The sequence below is a fragment of the Ptychodera flava genome, chromosome 5 (genome assembly GCF_041260155.1).
Source record: "Ptychodera flava strain L36383 chromosome 5, AS_Pfla_20210202, whole genome shotgun sequence".
In the NCBI taxonomy this organism is placed as follows: Eukaryota; Metazoa; Hemichordata; class Enteropneusta; family Ptychoderidae; genus Ptychodera; species Ptychodera flava.
In genome coordinates, this window is record NC_091932.1 from 4,898,060 (window position 1) to 4,924,103 (window position 26,044).

The window sequence follows — 26,044 nt, forward strand, 5'->3', positions numbered from 1 at the left end:
GTGATTATACAGGTTCTATCACAAAGTGTGGTATTAAAAACTGCAAAACCTGTAGTATGCTCATCACTACAGAACAGTTCAGTAGTAGTTTGACAGGGAAGACCTATTCTACCAAATGTCTGGAACCTCTGAATTGCACAACAAAAAACGTAATCTATGGAATTGAGTGTTCATTGTGTGGGCTCATTTATGTTGGTGAAACAGGAAACAGCTTACGATCTAGAATGAACGGACATCGCAGTGGAGTGAATCGATCTTTGGATGTGCAACTTTATAAGCATTTTAACCAGGACGATCACTCCACTTTGTCTATGCGTGTCCGTATTCTTGAAAAAATATACCATCCAACCAACAGCCTCACACTTAGTTCACCATTCCGTAGACAGAGAGAATACCACTGGATTAGACAGTTAGGTGCCGCAATGCCTTATGGTTGTAATGACAACATCAAAGATATAGGCAATCTCTCAAGTCCTGGTTGTTCAGAAGTGAATGTGATGGGCATATTTGAGTCTTCTGTCCGTAGAAGACGTAGTCATGGACATGGGCGTTACCATCGGCCTAAATTGGATACATCAGCTACATCCAATTGCCATGACAAATTTCATGAACTGCTTCTTTTATAGCTGTGGAAACGCAGCTATCTGTTGGCGGGGTTGCGTGCGTCTTTATGTGGGTCAAAGGTCAACCCCGCCACGGATAGCTGCGGGCCAACTGCGAGCGAAAGTGGGTCTATTACGACGACACAACATGTATCGGAACTTTGAACGGGGAAAATAAACCAAAGTGAGCGTAATTCAATAAAATGACCTATACCTGCCTGAACTCGACTATTGCTCATTCCCTAACTCCTTTGGTGAACAAAATTTCTGGTTCGTTTACGTAATTTCGGCTGATTTTCCAAGGAGTACTCAAGATTTTCACTCCAGCAGCGAACTTTGACTTCTATTGATATGCTAATAGAGACGTCGCTCGTTCAGTCAGATCCTTATTAGCATATCAATAGAAGTCAAAGTTCGCTGCTGGAGTGAAAATCTTGAGTACTCCTTGGAAAATCAGCCGAAATTACGTAAACGAACCAGAAACTTTGTTCACAAAAGGAGTTAGGGAATAAGTAATAGTCAGAGTTCAGGCAGGTATAGGTCATTTTATTGAATTACGCTCACTTTGGTTTATTTTCCCCGTTCAAAGTTCCGATACATGTTGTGTCGTCGTAATAGACCCACTTTCGCTCGCAGTTGGCCCGCAGCTATCCGTGGCGGGGTTGACCTTTGACCCACATAAAGACGACGCAACCCCGCCAACAGATAGCTGCGTTTCCACAGCTACTTCTTTTATTGCGGAAGCCTTTAGGTCTCCATCACATTCGTACTTCATTATTTGCTCTTTCCATCAGGGACTTGAGAAGGTTGCATGTCTATGCATTGGGATTGTCTTTGACAGATCCGAACAAACAACCGTACAGACTGGTTAGTATTATTGCTGACATTGCACTATATAGACTATACAAGCCTGTTCGTGCTGAACCTATGACTGATGAACATCGTCATTTCATACATCTTCCATTTACTAACAAAGGAATCGATGCCATTAATATCAGCAATATACTACACAACAAAAAGGTTACATCAACTATACCTGTATACTTTAAGAACCAGTCTGTACCTATTCTGTCATATCGATACACCAAGACAATCTCCAATAACATATTCAATTACAATTAGGCATTGCGGCACTTAAAAATTGATGAATTCCTTCAAACACCAGCATCCTGTGACTGCTCTACATCTCCCTTCAAATATACTCCAGTTGGCCATATCATCACTGGTGATCTGAACTTGGTTGAACATCACCACCTTCGTAAGATATTATCTTGTGGACCCAAGTTCAGAGAACCTCGCAGGATCAACTGGAACCATAATTTTAAGATCATTATGGACTCAGTTGAAGATTATGCCAGGAAATGGGCTAAAAGGGAGGATGTAGAGTTGGACACACTGTCAAAATGGGTCAAATCTGTGAGGAAAATAGTGCGTGGCCGTATTTGTCGACTAAGATCACATGTTTGCAGAAGACCCTATTCTGTATTTAAAGATCCTGATGCTGTTAAGTGTTTGAATGATATCCATGACAAATATGTTGTCGTCCCTGCTGATAAAGCTGCCAATAACATTGTATTTTTCTGTAAGAAGTATTATTTTGAATGTCTTATAGACGAACTTGGTGTAACTAAGACCTCAACCAACTCCACTTACAGACAATCAATGTTCAACAAATCTGAAATTTTGGCAAACCATAAGTCATTCATGGATAATTTAATATTACAACAAAGGATGACCATAATAAGTTGCCTAGCTTATACTGGATACCAAAGCTCCACAAAACACCTTACAAAGCTAGGTTTATCGCAGGATCTTCAAAATGTTCAACAACAGAGTTATCGAAGATACTGACTTCTGTTCTTTGTACTGTTAAACGGGGACTTCAATCATACTGTGATGTTGTCTTTTCTCGGAGTGGTATAAATCAAATGTGGATATTAAAAAATTCGAAGGAACTCTTGGAAAATTTGAAATCAAGATCTGTTTCAAAAATAACATCTATTAAAACTTTCGATTTTTCCACATTGTATACCACAATACCACAATACAAGATAAATTGAAGAAAACGCTTGAAAAACATCATCAACCAAGCATTTTTCTACAAAAACGGTTCACGCCGTTACAAATATGTGGTATTAGGGTATAATTCTACATATTTTGTTAAAAATACAACTAACGCTAAAGTGTTTTATACCGAGAAAGACATTATCAGTATGCTTGATTTCCTCATTGACAACATATTTGTTGAATTTGGAGGACACATTTTCCAACAGTGTATAGGAATTCCCATGGGCACTAACTGTGCTCCCTTACTTGCCGACTTATTTCTGTTCTCATACGAGGCAGAATTTATCCAGAACCTTATCAAGCAGAAAAAGGTCTCTGTAGCTCGTACTTTCAACCTTACATTTAGATACATAGACGATATTATTTCATTGAATAACTCTGAATTCAGTAAATATCTCGCTATGATTTATCCTCCAGAATTGGAGATTAAAGAAACTACAGAAACGGCCTCTTCTGCTTCATATCTGGACATTTTACTTGAATTTGACTCCAATGGTCACCTTTCTACTAGGCTATATGACAAGAGAGATGATTTCAACTTTAGTATAATTAATTTTCCACACCTCATCAGTAATATTCCACTCTCACCTGCTTATGGGGTATACATTTCCCAGCTTATACGATATGCAAGAGCATGCAGTTCATATGGTGATTTTGTAGAGAGACATGGCCATCTCTCTTTCAAACTGTTAAATCAAGGTTACACCAGAGCAAGACTTGTCTCTACATTCAAACGCTTTTTTGGCAGGTATCGCAAGCTGGTAGATAAATACAATATCTCTCTTCGACAAATGATCACTGATGGCATCGGTGACATGGGGCCTTAGTTAGTGACCACTACCTATCTGACTTACAGATTGATATATGGCGGGTGCCACATGTGGGGCAGGATGCGCTTACTATTTTCGAAACACCTGACATCACTTCTTGGTTCTTGGCCAGAGGTCCATATATCTTTCTTTCATGAATTTGACTTTGTTTGTACCGTCTATTTACTGTCTGTTCTGTGCTGTTTTGTGTCTATGTTTACAACTATTGTCTTACAAATTTTGACCTAGTGTTATTGGATTATGGATTGGTATGATTGCGATTATACCTATAGTGTGACGTCATACTATAGGGATAACTGGGTCTATGTATGTGATATATATATATATATATATATATATATATATATATATATATATATATATATATATATTATATATACCTATATATTAGGCAAAAAAAAAAAATATGTGCTGTTCCGATTACCCGACCTACCCCAATTTTATCCCCCCGACCCTAGACTTTTTAGAGCTTCGTAAACCCGGAAGTAAAAATAATGATATAAAAAACGTGAAACGCATGAAACTAATTTTAGTTCGATTTTGATACTTTTTGAACTACTTCAATAAAATGTTGTTGAAACAATACCACGCATAAATTTCCGTACGCTGATTTGCATATGAAAGCCTATCAGCCAGTTGAGAGTTACGTTCACAAAAGTTCATTGCCCTAGCCCGATAAGGTTTCCGTGTCACATCATCTCTGTACGATTGAGTAAGGAGACAAACTGAAGTTTTTGTGCACCATATGAATGTCCATAACACTCTGAAAATAATTCTGATAGCAAAATTGACACGAAAAATTGGACTTTACTGTCACAGAAACGTGTTCAGTGCAGACTGCACAAGCATTGAAGCAAGCTGTGGTGTCAATGGGCCCGGTTTTTCGAATTCAGTGAACAGACAATGACTCATTTTTCGGGGCAAATAAACCCTAAAGTTAACTGTCGGTTACAACCAACCTTTCTGTTTGTTATTTTTCCCTTTCTGAAATGACTGAAAAAAAAGCAACTGGAGCAAATCTGACATCGAGAAAAACTCGACTCCGCATTCAATTCAAAACAAGGGATCTGACCCTCTAAGTTGTTCGTTTTAGCTCTACTGAGTCTGCGCACAAGACTACAAGACCAGCTAGGTCACTAGAAAAATACAGCTCATTGGTTTGCAAAGGGCAATGTTGATCCAAACTTACAGTAGTGAGGGATGATATACGCACAGTAAAAACGTGACAAACAAGCACATTATTTTTTTCAGAAGCTACAAAACATTCTTTTATAACTACAATAGATTTTTTTCTTCCTTTGTGTAGTGCAGACAGTTCAGTGAAAATGAAAAAATCCCTTGAGAATGGCTGGCTGTTGTTAATTTTGATGTTTGAATGTACATTAAGCCCTATGAAAGCAGACTTACAGAATATGTGCAAACAAACATACAGAATATTTAAGCATGAGGGAATATGCTACAATTTTTAGGAATATTAAAGCTTATGAATATTAATGAGCCGTCCGCCACTCTTGGAAGCCCTATACATTCACAACAGTGATACCCAAATTTGTTGACTTTTGAAAAAATCTTATAGAGGATGGTGTTTGGAGCCAGCAGCTTGAGCCAGCAGCTTGGATTGTGTAAGCAAGTGATTTATGGCTTGTAGTATGTATATCACAAGTGACATCACTGCAACATTAAAACTTACATATAAGATGTCATTAAATGTTTCAGTTAAATCCCCCCAAAATTTTAAAATCCCCCTCAAAAATTCCAGTAGAGGGGGACCAATCCTCCCTGGTATAGTATCCGAGATGAAACACTGCATTGATGACAGTAAATATTGTGTTGTGTCAGTTCTTACAAGTCAGACTTACCTGTGGATAAACAGTTCACTTTCCTGTCAAAGAATTGTAATTCAGCCATATCAATTTCCGTGGCAGTCTAATAAACCGCACATTTCAATTCTACTGATGAATATTTTATTTTAATAAATTGGTATTCACTTTGAGTGCGTTTCATGAGGAAATTGTTCACTGGTAGTTTGTTTGAACGCGTACAAAATGCACATTGAGAAATAAAAAAAATTGACAAAAAAAAATTCCCTACCTACCTACCCTATTTTTGAAAACCATGTAATCGGAACAGCACAATTTTTTTTTTGGCCTTATCACGGCGATGTCCATGTTGCTGATTTATATCCCAGCACAGTCATGACCTCTGCACTCGTACTCCCGTTCCTGGTACGCTTGAAGTTTTACACAGAGCCATCTCCCCTTTTCGGAACTCAGCGATTCCTTGCAGTGCAAGCTCCAGTATTCCCTCGACGCAGAAGGCTGAAGGTAAGAGTCAAAAGAGTGCTGTGACTTTTCAGTTTAATAGCCCGGACGTTCGTTTTACGTGACAAAAAATTGCTGTCGTTCGTCTTGTTGTGAGCACTTAACCAAAAAAACAAACGCTGGGGGTCAATTTCGTTGTTCAACTTCGCATGGGCGTTGTTGAAATTTCTTTGCACAGATTTTCTGGCGAAAACTGTAAAGACTATCCTGACGTTTAATGTTAAGTTTTCACTTTCCTTTAGTTCCCCCGCCCTTCATTTTTAAACGTTATTTCTGCTTTTTCAGCTGCCGGTCAATCCGGACGACAACTCTTCTAAACCCTCAGTGAGTGGTTAGGCGCTTTCGATGCTTTGACGTGAACTGACATGAAAACTGTATTGTCTGGACGGTACTTTCTGCATGTCTGTGTAACCCTTACATAATCAAAAAGTAGGTCCACAACGGATTACGAGAAAGTCAATGCTACTCATGTACATGTTCACTGTGAAATGGTATTTATTTCGACCATTCTACGTCAATTTTGTAATTTAGTCTAGCACAACTCCATCCGTGCTGTCTTGGTACGATACAAATCAATGCAAACGTGTTGGCACGTTTATTTCACACAGAGGCTTGAACACATTGTTCCGCCAGCTTGTTTGAATTTGTTAACATACGACCTAATTTTTTCAGTATGCAAAGTTGGGAAAGTCAGAGGTAACTACTTTGTTTAGATATTTCAAACGTATTGCAATCTGTTATCTCGTAAATCTCCCCACCCTTCACTCAAAATGCATCCTATGTAGACGACAACAAATAAGATAAGAGAACGGTGCATGTAGCCAAAAGTTGGCACGATGGTCGACATTACTTGGTTATTCCGACGAACTTTCTCCAAATGGCCGCTTTCATGGGCCACATTCTGGTATTTTCGTTTATGTGTGTTTTGATCCCTTGTTGGTGTGAGAGACAAAATGCATATTTTGATCTTTGATGACCTATAGTTTATGCCAAATATATGCTTATGGTGGCTATAGCAGAGTTTAAAATCGAGCCAGTAGACTCATACCGATGTAAATGTTAATCTGGTGTCTCGACTCCGTCTTTTGACCTTCGGTCGGGCGAAGGCCAAAGGATGGAGTCGAGATACTTGATTATGAAAACAGCAGAATGTAAGGTTACACAGAGGTCGTGACCTATTGCTTGGTTATCCTGAATACAGTAGTTTCCATGAATCGACTGAAGGTATTTGAACTTATCATAACATCGGGAGAAATCGGTCAAAACCAAGGAGTTTGGCCGAAACCAACTTGGCTAGTGATTTCCAGAAAATGAAGGATCGTAGGGCTGCATAACCAAGTGCTCGGAAATGCAGGAAAATCATAAATCTTAAACTTTATCGAATTCCCTAAAATTGAAACCCTTCTTCACCAAATTCCTGAGAATGTCAATTTTCGTTACTGGCTGGCGAAGGTTATGATTTGATGTTCTGTTTGGGGAACCATTAATTTAAATGTTCTAGCAGCCAGTGCCAGTCATGTCCCCTTAATATGTGTAGGTGTACATATCAAAAGTGAGTCAGGCAATTTCACTGGCTGAAATTTTCTTAACCAAATGTGAATCAGAGAGTTGGCCTATGTAGTCGGGTCACGAGAGATGCAGACACTGTTTAATGCAAAATCAGTTCTACCGGAAAGCATGACGGGAAGGCTACCTAATTATAGGTCAACAATGGCTTCCGCGTGACCGTTCAAATGTTTTCAATGTTTAGTCAGAAAGTGGATGACCGGTTTATCTGGAATAACTAACGCTCCTAGGCGATTAAAAGAATACAATAAAAAACCTACGAAGTTCTTTAAAAAAATACAATGAAACGAAACAACTTTGAAAAGATAATTATAACTTGCAGGGGATATTGCTAACTCTGACGTTTATGCCTTATGTAAAAGCCGTAGCCTTTGTCGGTTATGATGGGGAAACGTTGGCGTACCCGCTCAATACTATAGTATTGCAGTAGTTGTGGCCTATTTTGTAGCCGTATCGACCACAGCAAAAGACATTGAGTAAAACTGTGGGCGTCACCATGTGCTGTGAAAAAATGCATTTAAAAAGTTCGTCTTCTACAAACTAAGTTCAACTAGCTACGAATCTATTTGTGTTCATTGTAAAGTGAAGGAAAATCGTTTTGTCGAAAAAGATATGGCGAATCATTTACACTGTAAGTGAAATCCTTTAATTTATTTTCTTTAAATCTTGTTTTGGTCTTTGAACATCGTAAGAGCCTTTATTTTGTTTGCATTTATATTTGAAACCGTTCATCATAATATACTTACATGTGCGACTGAATTTTGCTTCATGTCTTTAGCTACATCATTGCGATGGAAAATTTGCGAGCATTTCTACTTCTCTGCTTGTCCACTGCAACAGTCATCGCAGACGATGAAAGTCCGTTTCTTGAAATGACACATCCCTTCAACGAAAACACTTTATCCTACCCTGGATTTCCAGGGTTTGACTTAAATATATTGCATCGAGGCTACTCTGAGAAATATGATATCTATTTGGAATCGAACAGTTTCTGCACTCCTGAACACTGTGGTACACATATGGACGCCCCAGCTCACTTCGTTCAGGTAAGACAGCAACAATTTATATTGGTCCGAAAGGGGCTAGAGTATTCTATTGTTGTTCAGTGTTCCAAAATAGGACGCCACCCATTCATCAAAATTGTTTTAGAGACTTAACCGTTGACTGAAAAGTTAGATACAATGACACCAAAACGGATATCGTTCAACGAAAAGAAAGTTTGCTACTTTGCGAATGAAGGTATCATAACATAAAATATACCAGCTTCGTATCATAAGGCCGGAAAAGTAATTGTGTTCCCGGTAACATGCGTCATAAAATTAGGCAAGGTCGGTCGGAGGATATTTTGTGTTTTTCCTTTTGTTGGATGAGACCCGTAAAATACAGTAGATTAATATAATTTATTCGAAATGTTTGACAATATCTAGGTTCCGCGGGTTTTTCTAGGATAATTCAGGTTAACGGAAACACACGTATTTTTATTTGACCTAATTTGACGAGATTAAAATAGGGGTATCTATTTTTAAGAACGCATTCCTGTACGATTATTCCGATGTTTGTGGAGTTTTCTGTAGTTCCTCATGTGTATTATATAGGAATTTCAATAACTGAAGCTTTATTCTAGGTATCAACCTATAATGTGGCTGACTAACATCGGCGTGAAATTAAAAACATATTATTATGGTGTTACATTCTAAGTATATGATTCACAGGTATTTAGGCAGCATTGTTTGACAATCCTATTCTTGGAGTGTGAGGCAATAATAGTGTACTTTTATGTCGGAATAAGTGCAAGGTACGGCACGAGTAAGAATATCATGCTTTAAAAACCCTAATTAGTATGAGAGTACGATACTGAATACATTCATCAGTTTCACGGTATTTCCTCCTTGTGGACATTTGTATCTTCTTAATACTTTATTGTTTTTACTTTGGCAGATTTAACGAATTAGTGCTGTGCATGAAACCTGATATGCCATCAATTGTGGAAACTGATATTTATATTGATGTAAACAAGGTTCCCATATTGACCATGCTTACTATGAACCAAAAAACTACAGAGATGATTAATTCCTTCATCTACTTGACCCATGACCTAAATCAACTATCCACCAAAAGATCTGCAAAAGCTTCTCCTTTTATGGAAACAGGACCAGACTGCACACTAAAACTTTATTATCATCCTATTGAATAGAGTAAATTTTAATATTGAGACTTGGCAGAGTCACCATTAGCCGACGAAGTTTTGTCTTTTTCTATCCATTCATTTTGGAGTAGAATTTCAAATGTGCACGTGGTTAAGTGAACGTAATGCATTGAGCAACTACTTACATATCACCGAGCATCTTCCAAAACAGCGCTTCTATAACTCTTCTATGTCAACCAGTATAAGTAAATATATGAATAAATAAATGGGATGTGTCATTTCTGTTTACACTAAAATCTACAATCTCCGAGTACGCTGAAACTCAGCGTCAAGTTATAGCAAATTCCTGACCACTGTTAATTACATGAAAACAAATATAGTTGAAATTTTAAAAAAATGAGATTTCAATTTTGATAAAATTGTTGTTTTCCCTGATGGGCAATCAGGGGACTTCATTATTTGATTTTTCAGTAGCTGATATTTCCAGGAGAATGTACTCTCATTTTTTACGTTAATCATTGTTTCTTAAAGGGAAAATGGCGAGCTCATGAAGTTCCACTAACCAGTCTGATTGGCAATGCCGTTAAAGTGGATATCAGGGAGAAAGTTGCCAGGGATGTCGATGCATTCTTAGAAATCGATGATTTGGAGTCTTGGGAAGAGACTCATGGTCGTATCCCAGATGACGTCATATTAATGATAGACTATGGCTGGTCTGGTCGTTATGGCAATAAGGTGTGGAGTTTGCCAAAGTCAGACAAACATCTTTAAACTAAGATAAATTGTTTTGCTTTTGATTGTATTACTCTACAGTATTATTACACTCCCAAATTTAAAGATGTTGAAGATTTGACATTGTTTTCTGATCCAGTATTGAAATTTGGATCTTTGCCAGATTATCGACTTTTCCCTCCGAATGGAGTTATAAGATAATGTTACTCTCTCATTTTATCATTTTCTTGTTTAACAGGTAATACAGTTCACGCCCCTACTGTATCTTCTGTAATATAGTTACATAGCAGTATTATATCTGTGTTTTGACTGAGGACGAAAAAGATAAGTGCCCATGAACATAAGGGTTGAAATCATCGTTTCAACTTATCGTGAAAGGGCCGGGACAATATGAAAAAAGCCTTGAGGGACTTAGTATGGAAATTAATTACTACCACTTTCTATCTGTTGGGCCTACCAAAGATTCATTTTTATTTAAGTAACGTTGTCGACATTTCCTCTAACTTGCTTAACGCACTTAACTTTTTCATTTAGACCCTTTACTTCGGTACAGAGAACGACACTTCGAAGATACATTTTCCAGGCTTCCATCCAGACGCTGCAAGATGGCTTACTGAGAACAGAAAGGTGAGAAAAGTCTCATAAAAACTCTGTAATATTTGCATTCTCAGACACAACACTGATAAATACCTCAGCTGTTTTTTATGAGGGGCAGCATATCAGCAAGTTTGGAGAAATTTTAATCAGAATAACATTAAATGTAAACTATGGTATCTTATGGAGAAATAAATTAGGAGGGCGAATTGAAAGCTGTTCACAACTGTTCTCCGGATACGAACTTAAAAATGTCCTCTCCCATTCACTATATTTCTCTCACCTCACTGCCCATCATGAGAACATGATAACGAGACCCCCCTGCTTACATGCCGAAAATAAGTGTTTTTCTGTATACATGCCAATTAATATTGTAAATTTAGAAGATGCTGTCAAATACTTTATAAACAATAACTTCACTTAGTTTTCGGACACATGTCAAACAAAACATGTCAACTAATTATCATCCAGACAGATATCCATTACTTGAAGGGACAAGGACGGCATGCGTACGAAGAAACAAATTATAAATCAAAAAAGTCTGATATTCCGTCACCAAGGTTCTAAGAGTAACAACACGCTCCAATCTCCGCATAGAGATTGTAGCCCGGCGTGTATAATTATAAGATAGCTAGAGAGTCTGACAAATGTGGTCAATAACTCAGAGACTCTCTAGCTAGGTAAGAATAATATGCACGGGGACTATGTACGAAAATCGACGTCTGCGCAGGTGTTGCGCAATATTTATGTAGTAACAGAGTGAGCTGAATATCGCAAAAGGAGATTATTTGCGACATCTTAAATTTAGACTGTGTTACGCATAAATGAAGGTAAACGTATTAACTTGATGATGGTTTGTTATGAATGATCAAAACTATTATGTGACGATAAAAAATTGTAAATTTTCATGATATTGGCATCGATGTGATCGATTTAAGAAGGTACCGTAAATGGACTCGGACCTGCGTATTATGCCGCCATTAGCCGTCAAACTACGTCGCGCAAACGTACGCCAGCAGTGAAACTATGTCGTTTGGTCGTGCCAGTCGGCTGAAAGTCACCGGTAGATTCACTACCAAAGCAACACAAAACAGAGCCAGAAGAGTTTCTGAGGCCCTCAAGGATAAATGGCAATCCTCTAGTCATGAAAGTTTAAAATCTGATACTCTTGTCGAGTCGACTGCGGCCACAACGGCTGACGACCATTGCTATGTTGGCTCGTGCAACTCGGTTCCGGAACCCAGCAATGAAGTAGTCATATGCGAATATGATGAAGACTACGATCCTTGGCGGCCAACAACCTACAGTGCCACGTGGAGAGATGGTAGGCGAATTGTTGATCTTGGTATCCTTGCAGATGGTTTATCTGGCTGCAAGCAATGCAGCATGCCGTTACGGATGACCGACACTATCGGCGAGACTCGACATGGTCTGGGTGGCTGGTTGCTTGTCAAGTGTTGCAACCTCATTTGTAATTTTGTCAACGTTATTCCCCTTGGCCTGAGACACGGACCAAATAAAAAGATTTGGGATGTAAATACCAAACTTGCAATCGGTAAGTACGAATTTTTTACACTTTTTTTTGTTTCATGCACGCGCGCGAGTGCCAAGTCGATCGTTTACCTCAAAGCGAACGGATGGTTTGATATAAAATGTCACGCACAAGCTGAGACCGTGTCAGTAGTGGCTTTGTTTTGTGTATTTTCACTCTTTCTGAGCAAAAAAACGATTGCCGTTTGTTTCCGCAAATCACATTGTCTCTCGATTTTCACTGTTACGTGAAATATTTCGTAGATCAGTGTCCGCAGAGAACTCTCGAGCTCTCGATGCTATGATACATTTGTGTTTGCTTAGACTCCCAAGAATTATGTCTTCATCTTTTGGTATACCCAATTTTTGTCGCTAGCCACATCTTTTTCCATTGTGTTATTTCATAGGTATGATACATTCAGGAATAGGTGAGAGGAAAATTAACAATTTACTGACGTCAATCAACATACCACCAATTAGCAAAAACACAATAAAACTTAGGGAAAGAGAAGTAGGCAGTGTGATAGAAGCATCAGCTAAGGAATCAACTGAAGTAGCTTTGATGAAAGAAGCAGAGGCCAACAAAGACAGGTTTACCTTAATTAAATAACATCTCTTAATCTACATATAACTGTATTTATTTTATAGTCTAAAGTAGATTATCTTTTGAAACAATACATTTTAATGTTGTAAAGACGATTTTAGAGTCGATACCTTTAATAATGAAAAATTTATATGATTTAGTTTTCGAAAACCATATAAGCTCAGCTATTGTTACATAAACACAGAATATTCTAACCATTATAACTATTCTTTCTTTTAGTTTTGTTTGGTAAGATATACTTATTTTCCTTATATATTCTGTTGTTGTACTTTCAACATTAACTTTTTTGTTTTATGTTTTATTCTTAAAACCCATAAAATTATACAATAGCTAGTTTTTATTGTCCAACTTGCAAATTTGGTTGTTGCATTAAAATATAAAAGACAATGATATCCTCTTGTTCTACTCAATAGTATAAAATAATTTGAATTGTACATTTTTTGGCATGACAACATACATTCCACTGTTGATTGATCAATCTAGGCCTGGATTTTAAATTCATAGTAAATATGCTGCATGACAGTTGTACTAGCTTAATCTATAAAGGCTGTGTTGAATTGCTCAATTCTGAATAGTTGAGCATATTTTCATATGTAGGTCAGTAAAGTATTATTTTTTTATTTCATTGTACTTGTAGGGGAGATGTAATTTCCAGCGACATTAGTGTTGATGTCAGTGTTGATGGTGCTTGGCAAACACGAGGTAGTGGAAGGAGTTTCAACAGTTTGTCAGGTATGTGTTTATGAAAGTTGAATTTCATCAAATACATGTATAATCCAGAAAATATATCTGAAGCATTCACTCTTTTGATTTACCGGTATGTATTTGTAGTTAGGAAAAGTTTAGCAATAAGCAGTAAGTGTTCAACTTGAAAAAAGCAACTATGAAATCTAAACAAGAATAAAATATAAGAGTCAATGATTTGTTTGCAAAATACTATTTGTATGGATGAGGATTTCATTTCACAGTAGTGACAGATTTACCTTCCCTGATGGTCATTGTATGTCCCGTTGACATTTTTCCTAAAAAAGAGGAGTGTCAGTGAAAAAATTCATACAAAAACGCAATTTCCATACGCAGAGTTAAAAATTATACATGCTGGCAGGATCACAGCCATACAATAATACGTTGACATACTGGAAACCATTTAGGCGCATACAGAGAGATGCTGGCAGAGATAAATCCTAATTTCTCTCTCACAGTATCTTTCTACTGTTGAAAACAATGCTGTATCCACAACTAAGAGTATTATTGGCTCCTTTTTGGTATGTCTAACATGCTGACCCTTTTGAAACACACATTTCAGTGCCATTGACACTGTGGTATTTTTAGCTAAAAGATTTAGGAAATATTCTTTTCTCTTACAGGCCATTGTAGTATGATTGGTACCAAAAGTGGAAAAGTGCTAGGATATTCTGTGCGCTCAAAAACATGCCACATGTGTAGTACTGTAGCACGTTATGGTAAATAGTCAAGGGAGCATGACTGTAGACACAATTGGTATGGAAGCTCAAAGAGTATGGAAGCCGATATGGTTGTTGAACTTGTAAACAATGTTCATGGTTCGTCTTTGGGTGACAGTACCGTATGTGTCGGAGCAGTTGTTGGTGATGAAGATTCTGCTACAATTGCTAGAGTTCACAAAGAAGTTGATGAAAGGATTGAAAAGAAGTCAGACTTTAATCACCTGAAAAAGATTCTTGGCAACAAACTATATGCCCTGCAAGCCAAACATAGAACATTAACTGTTAAAGTTATCAAATATCTACAGAAATGTTTCAGCTACATGCTGAAACAAAACCAAGGAAATGCAAATGGTATCAGAATGGGCCTTAAAGCACTCTCTTTTCATCCATTTGGTGAACACCAGTACTGTGATGGTAGTTGGTGTGGTTATTTACATAAAGGAGCCAACTACAAGTTCAAATCACTTCCATATGGTCGACCACTTAATGATCCAGTCTTAAAAGAAGAACTTAATTCTGTGTTTGAAGGTTTTCAGTGTGCGGCTGATAAGCTGGCAAATACAGATAGTACCCAAGCAAATGAAAACTTCAACAACATTGTTGCTTCCAAAGCTCCTAAGTCATGCTGCTATGCTGGATCTGATAGTTTGAATTTCAGAGTTGGTGCAGCAGTTCTCCAAAAAAATGATGGTTACAGCTATGTCTCTTCGGTAAGTGATTGTGTAGTCTGTATGGCAAAATATACCCAAACATGATGTCTTTGCAGTGCATAGAAACGCTAGTTTTCCATAAGCTGACAGTAACACTGGACTGGTCATAATGTGACTCAAGTGTTATATTTATGCCAGAATTACAAGCATTGTTTCAAACCAGCCCAGTGATCATGTGATGTGGATCGAGTTAGCATCAATCTACACATTGCTTTAATGGTCGTGGCACATATTTATAGAATTTTTCAGGGACAATGATACTACTTCCTTTCATAGTATCATCAATTTGGATCTGTTTAGGATGCTATTTATATGGTTCTGCTTATCACAAATATACCCTGAAGTGTTGGCTTTTGGAGTTGTATTCTCACACTTTCCCTAGCCATGCAGTATAATTACTTCTATTCTATGAGTTTTTCGTAAATACAAGAAATTGTATCTTATGACAATAAATAATTTCAAACTGGAGTTGAGACAGCCCACTTCAGTTAACAACACGACAAAAAAGTATTAAAAAATTTATACTGATGTTATTGTAAACTTGTCATTGTTTTGCCATAGGTAAATGAACGGATTGGCATGTCTCCAGGGAAGTATTGTGTGTCACGTGCGTCCTATCTGGATAATCAAGAAAGAAAGAGACGGATGAAGAGCCAGACCCGGTGTGCCAAAAAACGTCGTATCGAGCTGAAGGCAAACAAGTATTTACGACAGAGTGTCCAAGAACTCCGTGAAGGTGACACATACACAACAGGAATTGACCTTGTTCAAAGTAATTACTTGTTTAATCTAGTCCTTGTTTATAATTGATGTGAATGAAAGTTTGGATTCAGATAGATGTAGATGAATGATTTTAGAATCAATGTAAAATAACTGTAAAGTGCTAATAGTTGAATGTTTGTATTGATATGGCTCCCTGCATATACTGATTTACCTTTCAACTCAATGTCATAAAACTGATGAAACATGTGCATGAAGGTCTGTAGTAAGTTTGACATTCATTGATGTGGTAATATTGTAAATGATCACACAAAAACCTAATGCTTACAGTATGACATGTACCAGTGCATCTGTAAGTGTGCACATAGTCATTGAGTGGCCTGATGTACTCTATCATTTGCTGGATGGCAATTTTGTTATTTGCATAATTGTAGAACTAGTTACTCAGTTCATGTCTCCTTAAAGCTTGATATTTGCCAAATACCTAAAACATTGAACCTTGGACCATAGGTTTTACTGTTTTGTGAATATTCTATTTCATTAGAAGTAAAAACTAAATCATTCATTCCCATATATTTTATCTGCATCTGCTTCTATTTTTTTATTCAGAAACCCAAGATATACAGGAGATACCTTCCCCTTCTACAGAACCAGTTCCACAACCAATAGAATTGACTGATCAACCTGTAGTGTATTTGACCTGGAGACCACTGGATTAGGTAGGTGTTGTTGTTATCAATGTGATAATATGTGGTGTTTAAACTAATCTGATATTACAATCATTTCACTACTTCATCTTAATACCTTTAGAGGCTACAAATGGCTATTGGACTGTACACACACAGATCAATCATTAAACTGAAGCAAATTTTTACTGGAAACAGAACAATTCATCCATGATTCAAATTTCTGCCAGCATTGTTTTAATGATCATGACTTGCTTATCAAAATCAGCAATGGTTTACAGACAATAGGCAGATGACATTATTTCCATACCAACAATAAGCCAATCAATGCCTCAAGTGTCAGTTTCAGTTTATTACTTATCTCCCAGGGCAAAGTCTGACACAGCAAATGAAATTTTCATTGAAATTTACTGTAATCCAAAATAACATAAACAAATTATCTAGCCATTTGTCATGATTTTTTTTCTTTTTCAGCAAGAACATCACACATAACACAGCTTGCAGCTGTTGGACCAAAAGGGTGTCTGAATGTGTATGTGATACCCAGGATTCCAATAAGTGAACCAGCATCAAGAGTGACCGGTCTGGCAATGAAAAATGAAATCCTAACACAGAATGGAAAACCTGTCAGTGCAGTACCTGTAAAACAAGCATTGTTGACATTGTGTGACTTTCTTGGACCAGAACCTTGTATTCTGGTTGGACATAACATCAAGTCATTTGATTGTAGAGTTTTATATAATGCTGCTGTAGCAACAGATATGGTTGATCAATTGTCTTCACACATTGCTGGCTTTGTTGATTCGTATAAAGTCTTTAAGACCTCAAATCCTGATTGTGAAAAGTACTCACAAGTTGCGCTCGTTTCAAAATTTGTAGGAGAAAGTTACAGTGCACATGATGCTTTAGCAGATGTGAAAGCTTTGAAAAAACTTATTGAAAAGGTGCAGCCATCTTTTGATGAGTTTACATTTACATGGGAGTTTGTCAGGGAGTCTGTAGAGCATGCAAAGGTAACAAGCCAAAACATGCAAACCTTACATCCTCTTGTACTCAAAGGGTGTGTAAGTAAATGTATGTGTAAGAAAATTGCAAGCAGTGGCCTTGCTATGGGCCATTTAGAGCTTGCATTCCACAGGAAAGGTGAAGAAGGCATTGAATTGTTGTTGAAAGAGAAAAATCAAAATAGAAAAGAAAGGGTGACAAAATCCAAAAAAGTTATCAATAATATTTGTAATTTTTTTTCTCACAGAATCAATACTGTTTGTCTAGCATCATAACTTTGAAATTTATGGAAAACTCCATGCTGACTTGTGTTAGATATTTGATTACTTTAATTGTTAAAGTTCTCCTGATGTGCCAAACCCATCTCAATGGCATTAGCTGTCTGTCTACTCAAATATCTTGAGAACCGCAGTACTTACTGATTTGATATTTATCTTAATGTAATATATTGAAATTATGATGAACTCGTCAATTTTGTATTTTTGCAGCTAATTTTGCCATTTATGGTCAGGCCATCCTGAAATGAGCTATCAAATATATCCACCTCTTCACCAATATTCACCTACTTCATCAATACATGTGTCACAAAAAGTTATTCTCTACAGAACACAGCAGAGCTGTGTGACTGTTGGGTCGCTTGTTTTTTCAAAACAGCTGGTATAAATATTCAGTTTACAGGTCCCTAGGATGATCTTAGTGAGATAATTTCATACAGTCAGGAAATACTTGATTTTGTATCCATGTCTATAGTAGCTTCAGGGACATTGGCCCTATGTTGAAATGTCACTCATGTCAACACTCTGTTCACTAACATAGTCATACCCGTATTCCAATTACAAATTTTTCTCATGACTTCAAATCATTTTACACATTGGAATATCTATTTGCATATAAACCAGTCATTCAGAGGTCATTTACAGGTCATGCAGAGCTGTTGAGACAATACTGAAAGATTTTGTAGAATATTTATTGTACATACTACACTTGGCATTATGGCATCTAACTATGCCTTACTAAACAATGTATTGTACCTTGAAATACTTTTAGTGTGTATACACAGTTGTTTTGGTGTTGATGGTTCATTATTTATCTTTTAATCACTCCGGATCAAATAAATAAATACAGCATAATATTTATAAAATATTGATATAAAATATTTATTATATAATATTGATTATATAAGATATCATACTAGGATGTAAGTATATATGAAGTAAGCAATAAAGCAACATTATCAATCAGTCAAACCCTGATTATGCTCTTTTTTCTACACTTGTGTAAAGGACACCCTGTAACTCAAAAAATAACACTTGAAACTTCCTCAATATCTGTTGACATATAACCAATGCAACAACGTAAGCAAAAATCAGAAAAATGACGATATTGTCTGATAATTTTTGAGCATGTACCTTGCCTAACCCACTTTTCCCTCTTGTTTTTGTTGACATAATTGATCAAAGAAACAATATATTCAAAAATCAGAAAAATGACAATATTCCCTGACAGAGTTTGAGTATGTTCCTTGCTGAAATTATTAAAATGGGATGAAAAAGGCCCCTATTCAGCTGTGGGAAAAAACATGGGTTAGGGGTAATATAGGACCCCCTAACTCAAAAAGTAGCACGGGGACCCCCTTTTTCTGTTTATTTTTGTTGACGTAATTGTTCAGAGCACAATATATTCAAAAATCAGAAAAATGACAATATTCCCTGACAGGTTTTGAGTATGTTCCTTGCTGAAATTATCAAAATGGGAGAAAAAGGCCCCTTTGTAGTTGAAAAAGCATGGGTTAGGGGTAATATAGGACCCCCTAACTCAAAAAGTAGCACGGGGACCCCCCTTTTTCTGTTTATTTTTGTTGACATAATTGTTCAGAGCACAATATATGCAAAAATCAGAAAAATGACAATATTCCCTGAGAGGTTTTGAGCCAGATCTTTACTGAAACCATAAAAACATACGAACAAAAGGCCTCTCAGTAGTTGAAAAAGCATGGGGTTAGGGTGCTTTAGGAGCCCCTTACCCTAAAAGTAGCACGGGAACCCCCCTTTTTCTGCTTATTTTTGTTGACGTAATTCTCCAGAGCAAAATATATTCAAAAAAAAAAATTACAATATGCCCTGACAGGTTTTGAGCTTGATCCTTGCTGAAATTATCATAATGGGAGAAAAAGGCCCCTTTGTAGTTGAAAAAACATGGGTTAGGGGTACTTTAGGACCCCCTAACTCAAAAAGTAGCACGGGGACCCCCCATTTTCTGTTTATTTTTGTTGACATAATTGTTCAGAGCACAATATATTCAAAAATCAGAAAAATGACAATATTCCCTGATGGGTTTTGAGTATGTTCCTTGCTGAAATTATCAAAATGGGAGAAAAAGGCCCCTTTGTAGTTCAAAAAGCATGGGTTAGGGGTAATATAGGACCCCCTAACTCAAAAAGTAGCATGGGCACCCCCCTTTTTCTGTTTATTTTTGTTGACATAATTGTTCAGAGCACAGTATATTCAAAAATCAGAAAAATGACAATATTCCCTGATTGGTTTTGAGCATGATCCTTGCTGAAATTATCAAAATGGGAGAAAAAGGCCCCTTTGTAGTTGAAAAAGCATGGGTTAGGGGTAATATAGGACCCCCTAACTCAAAAAGTAGCACGAGAACCCCCTTTTTCTGTTTATCTTTGTTGACATAATTGTTCAGAGCACAATATATTCAAAAATCAGAAAAATGACAATATTCCCTGATAGGTTTTGAGCATATTCTTTGCTGAAAGTATCAATATGGGAGAAAAAGGCCCCTTAACACTTGAAATAGCATGGTTAGGGGTAATATAGGACCCCCTAACTCAAAAAGTAGCACGGGGACCCCCCCTTTTTCTATTTATTTTTGTTGACATAATTGTTCAGAGCACAATATATGCAAAAATCAGAAAAATGACAATATTCCCTGATAGGTTTTGAGCCAGATCTTTACTGAAACCATAAAAACATACGAACAAAAGGCCTCTCAGTAGTTGAAAAAGCATGGGGTTAGGGTGCTTTAGGAGCCCCTTACCCTAAAAGTAGCACGGGAACCCCCCTTTTTCTTTTGATATTTGTTTATATAATTGATCAGAGCAAAACATATGAAAAAATAAAAAAATTTACAATATTCCCTGACAAGATTTGCGCATGTTCTTTGCTGAAAGTATCAAAATGTGAGAAAAGGCCCATTAACGCTTGAAATAGCATGGGTTAGGGGTACTTTAGGACCCCCTAACTCAAAAAGTAGCATGGGAACCCCCCTTTTTCTGTTTATTTTTGTTGATATAATTGATCAGGCCACAACATATGCAAAAATCAGGAAATTGACAATACTTTTAATTTTGAGTAGACCTCCACCTTAATAAACTTTCTTGAACCTAATACCTAACTGTAAGCCATGAAAAAAAAGGTGAAAAAAGGTGGCTTTGTCCCTTTAAAAAAGTATGTTTAGCATTTTTTTAAGGTTTCATAAAACAGGGGAATTTTTTGGAATGCTTGGTATCTGAAAACCAAAGTTCAAACTGTAAGCAATCAGGTAAGCTTTTTTCAATAAACAATTGGTTGATATTTGAAAAAAACTAAGCGATATCCTAACATAGCTAATATTGTCACAACTTACAAGTTGAAGTACTTATTAAATGTGAACATCAGTAGGAATCAGCAAAGTTAATTTTAAAAGAAATACACAAGCTGTTTCTCGGACAATTTATGACTAACAATGAATAATAAAGACAAAATATTGTAGAGGTAACATTTTTCATGATTGTATATATTGAATGACTAAGAAGTGTCAGTTATGGGAAGGCCTGCCATACTAAACACTAGTCATGGTCATTTCAAATTTAGTGATGCTACACAGGTCTGGAGATATCCCATGATTCATTATGATCTGTACCACTGGTAATTACTCGGGGAAGTTGAAAATGTCTTCCATGTGTAGACAGATTCAGATACACGTTTTAAAAATTCTGAATACTTTTCAGTACAGCATTCTCCTCTATTCGCTTTTTAAATAATTAGGAGAATTATCTTTGATTGATAAATGAGATACTTTTTTGAAAAAAAATTCCACAGATTGTGTTCACAGCAGTACAGAATAATATAATAGAAAGGAGACTAGTTGCACCTGTTTGATAAAACAAAAGGGTATTATTTTTTTTCAATGGAAATGAAAAAAGAGTTTTACTTCCTGACTTTTCACAGAGAATGACCCCTACAGTTTGCCATAATTTGCTTCCCAAAGGTACCTGCAGAATATGTGACTTTAGCGGTAATTTAGTGATTATTTTGAAAGTTTTACTGAAATATCTAAACGCACTTTTACTAAAATTATTGAACAATTTTTTACGTTTTCCGTTACTGTTTATACGCAGAGCAGAAACAATTATATGAAAACTAACCATCATTGAAACAAATCAAACAGAGTTGTGGGTAATCATTTTGTGCTGTGCAAGTGATTTCATAGTTTGTCAATCAGCGATTGCCTCGAAATCAAATGGGCCACCCCTAAATGGTTTAAGGTCACTTAAACAAAATGTAGAAATGCAACATTTCATATGCGGTAAACCTGTTTCTTTGATTTGAGAATGAAACAAGTAGCAAATTTAATTCTGAATAAAAAAAATCGGCCAAAATTGTTTCATCCTTATGAACGTTCACATCCAGAAGTGTGTCTTCTCGTCAGTGCTTAAGCTTGTCAGATTTTCCATCGCAATTGACGTGATTTTTTGTAAAATGAATTGCATATCATAGATTTATTACAAATTTCCTATACATTATACATTAATCGCAGAAATTGAAATTACTAGAACTATCTTAATCAAAGGACTGGCTTTTTAATTTGTCATTCATTTCAGTACTGGAATTAATTTATTTTTGTTCTCCACAGGTGAAGGCTATAGGAGTTGATACTCCCTCATTTGATCGCGGTAAAGATTCTAAATTCGAAAGCCACCTTACTGCATTTGAACACAATATTCCAGGTAAGATGGTGTGTAAACAAACGTCCGCCAGTAATTTTATTTTTTCTTTAGTCATCTCTTCGATGACCAAAATGACGCCCTCTTCCGGATAGCCTAGATTTAATTAAGAGCAAGTGTGTGGTCGAGACAATGTGCCGTGTCCGCTTACTCTTGAAAACCAAAATGCGCATAACCACAAACACAACTGACAGCGTGTAAGAGGCTGCAGAAAGAGGCCAATCACCTCATTTTCAGAGCGATTTAACATTATATCAAAGGGTCCGTAATATAAAGTAGTAATTTATCTGCAGTCATTTAAAGTCAGCTGAAAATTATCCAAAGTGCTGTCGTATTGGGATCACGCACTTGAAGTCTTTGCAACTAACATACAAGAGTTTGGACCTTTCAGTAAGGCTAGCGGTCATTTTGAGATGAGTACAGGATAGTAAGAAGTAACTGTCAGCTTATTATCAGAAATGTGTCTCTGGAATTACAAGTTGTATCGTAGATACCCTGTAGACAGCACATATGCAGCTATGGTTTGGCTATCTCAGCATAGTGGTTCACCATTATAGTCTCGCAACAGATTTAATAGGGTCAGTATTTGTAAAACAGTGGTCCTACTGTGCATCGTTTTGTTTCAAAAAAGTGCACTATTATGTTCTCACAAATGACGCGATTCCTGACAGATAGCAGGTGCTGCCGAACCTGTAAGCACAAAGAATTCATTCATTGAAGTTAGTCGATGCAAATGAAATTTGGAAAGTTAACGTATTTCAACAAAATTGGCGTTTTTATCGACTTGCAATAGATACTTTGATTCTGCGTCTGCACGACGAAGAAAACGTTGACATTACCACTTTGATGTAGTGCAACTGTTGACGTTATCTAAAATTTGAGTAAGTCACGCGAAGTTAGGAATAAGGTGACGTTGTCTGTGCTCGTGAAATGATTCTTTTGTTCGGTGTTGGAAGATTTTCCTTACATAACATGCACTCCCCGGTACAAGGCTACAATGCCAGAGTCGTCGTGGTTGACAAGTCGCCATGTTGCTCACCAGCTGCTGGTTGTGATGTAAATATAATATATATGATGAAAATAGATCATTAGATATGTAACATCCACTCTGTACCTCATTTACACAAGTTAATAACAACAGCAGTAGTGTGACATGACGACAACTTAGTCCTTTACAATTTACTTATGGAATCACTACTATCCATAAATTGAAATCACAAACTTACTTTTCCATTAATTATCGCTCCATTCTCCAATTATCTTCAGTATTCGAAAATGTGGCCAATATGGACAAGCTACCCGCTACTGGAGCTACGGTGTTCGCCATTCCAATGATGATAGAAGATGGCAGTGGTGCTCCTTTGCGCGTGTTTGCCACTGGATGGCGCCCTGACGTCGCTAATCCCTTCAGCGTGAGAGAATCGGTGTACGGCGGCCAACAGTCCGTCACCAATTTCAATCACTCATTGCTCGTTATCATGATCTCCATTTTATTCTTGTTTCAGTGAATTACATGCAAACAAGTAAGGCATTTTTGAAGCTATTTTCTACAAGGTAGAGGTGCTACTAAACGACTATACCTTTTCTATGTTAGCTCTACGAACCTGTTAGGCGAGCGGCGACGATGGATATTGTGTATTCATCTCTCCATGTATTTTATTGAAAGCGCATATTTACTACAACACAAATGACCAATCTAATTCCACTAACCTTCCCTTTCTATTATAAAGTACATTGGTTAACTACTATTATTATGAGTGTGCGACGAATTCGGACGCGCACACGCTTTAGAACGTTTCTGCGCAGATTTAACTCCAGCCTGTCGCAGATGGGTTACTTTCTAGCGCACGTATTTAACATCACCTGTCATTGTTGAAATTGCGCTTTTACCTAATTTTTTGACCCAGTCTCTTAGAAATACATGTGACCTATAACCTTGTCATATTTTGACCCCCTAAGAAACTGGTTTTTATTCAATATGAGCGAAAAATTAACATTTCTCTCCCATTTACATGGCGCATATTACCCATTCACCTGGAGATATTGTAAAAAAGTAGCGTGGTGACACCCTTTTATTCATGAGGGAAAATGCCGAGAGAGTTTGACCGGTTAAGAAGGGCTTGACTACGCAGTTTCTGCGTAGTGAAGCGTCATTACGTATTCATGGTGACCTCTGGCCAGCTGTCAATATCTTTGGGGGCTTTTGTCTTTTGGCCTGCTTTGCATATGCGTCGTTGGACACGACCTGCCAATCACCCAGGTAGTCAATTAAACTATTAATTGACTGTTTACCGACCCAATTAACACTATCCAGCAGTATCAGTCATATTTTAATCGCGTGGCCCGGGTGGGCACAACGTAGGAACGCGTGTATTTCTATGTGTACGTTTCACTTATGGTGTTGTTTGTACCATGGAGGTAGGAATGTTTGTACCATCGTGCGTTTGAAGTAAGCTTACTTGTTTCACCTACAGCATTACCTTCAAGGTGACAGGCTGACTATTAATGTTCAGTATCATTGCACCGAGTTCTGCCAACGGTGAAAACCACCTGTTTTGCCACGGTCCCTCTGTGGAGGGACCGTGGTTTTGCCTACTAATTACTGCCCGTCGCTGCCCGTCCTGAATGTAGCCTATCTATAGCTACAGTAATCAGTCAATATATAATACCCCGCGCCTCATAATTTTATATAAACCACAGTCTCTCTATCCACGAGGGACTGTGTATAAACTTATAAAATCATAGTACGTGCCGTAAATTGTTGACTTTCGATGCGATATACAGGTTGATCGTTGAATCGCACCGGCGCATCCATATTTACTTGCCCCATAAGCTTACTACTCTGTAAAGGGTGGGTAGATGGAATTCCTGGGCCAAAAATGAACACCGGGGCGAAACTTTTTGTGAACCCATGTGAAAACATAAATCATTTATCAGTTTTGATATATACTCCTAAATTGTAAGTTTGATCATGGAGGTACCTCCATGGTTTGATCAAATCGAGACCACATTCAAGGGCTATGCAGACTGTCCATGTACGCACACACAGTGACAAGAAGGCGGCAAACACCTACTTACCAAGCACATCGAATCGGCGAAAAGAAGCATAAAAAGCTATAGGCTCATCGCCAAAACAAACGCGCCAAGCGCTAACAAAAACCCATACCAAGCGGCCCTTTTCAGGGCCACCAAACACTCCAAAAAGAGAACTACAAAAAAAACCAACATAAAATGACATAGAACACACAAACACTTAAAAGAAATAACAAAAATCGTACACATAAAAATAACGTAACAGAAAAAATGGCCGTGGAAATAAATCAGCTATTTCCAAAGAAAAGCCGACAACAACACTCGACACAAAACATTTAGGATAGTTAGATGGGGAGCCTCTTTCACATTTTTTACATCTCGTTATACTGTCTATGATTCTAAAAATTTAGTCATCTGCCACTTTTTCTGTATA

General features: G+C 37.2%; 2 protein-coding genes across 2 annotated transcripts; both read left to right on the forward strand.

The window, feature by feature from the left end:
* Positions 1-5,654: 5,654 nt before the first annotated feature.
* On the forward strand, positions 5,655-25,040 carry LOC139132811 (isatin hydrolase-like). Its single transcript, XM_070699070.1, has 6 exons — positions 5,655-5,823; positions 8,165-8,432; positions 10,064-10,267; positions 10,799-10,891; positions 22,488-22,581; positions 23,845-25,040. The coding sequence occupies exons 2-6, from the start codon at positions 8,178-8,180 to the stop codon at positions 24,084-24,086; spliced, it is 888 nt and encodes a 295-aa protein (XP_070555171.1). The 5' UTR covers positions 5,655-5,823; positions 8,165-8,177; the 3' UTR covers positions 24,087-25,040.
* LOC139132808 (uncharacterized) lies at positions 11,620-18,877 on the forward strand. Its single transcript, XM_070699069.1, has 6 exons — positions 11,620-12,413; positions 13,630-13,724; positions 14,360-15,168; positions 15,730-15,940; positions 16,498-16,607; positions 17,049-18,877. Exons 3-5 carry the CDS (start codon positions 14,512-14,514, stop codon positions 16,605-16,607), a joined length of 978 nt encoding a protein of 325 aa, XP_070555170.1. The 5' UTR covers positions 11,620-12,413; positions 13,630-13,724; positions 14,360-14,511; the 3' UTR covers positions 17,049-18,877.
* Positions 25,041-26,044: the final 1,004 nt, after the last annotated feature.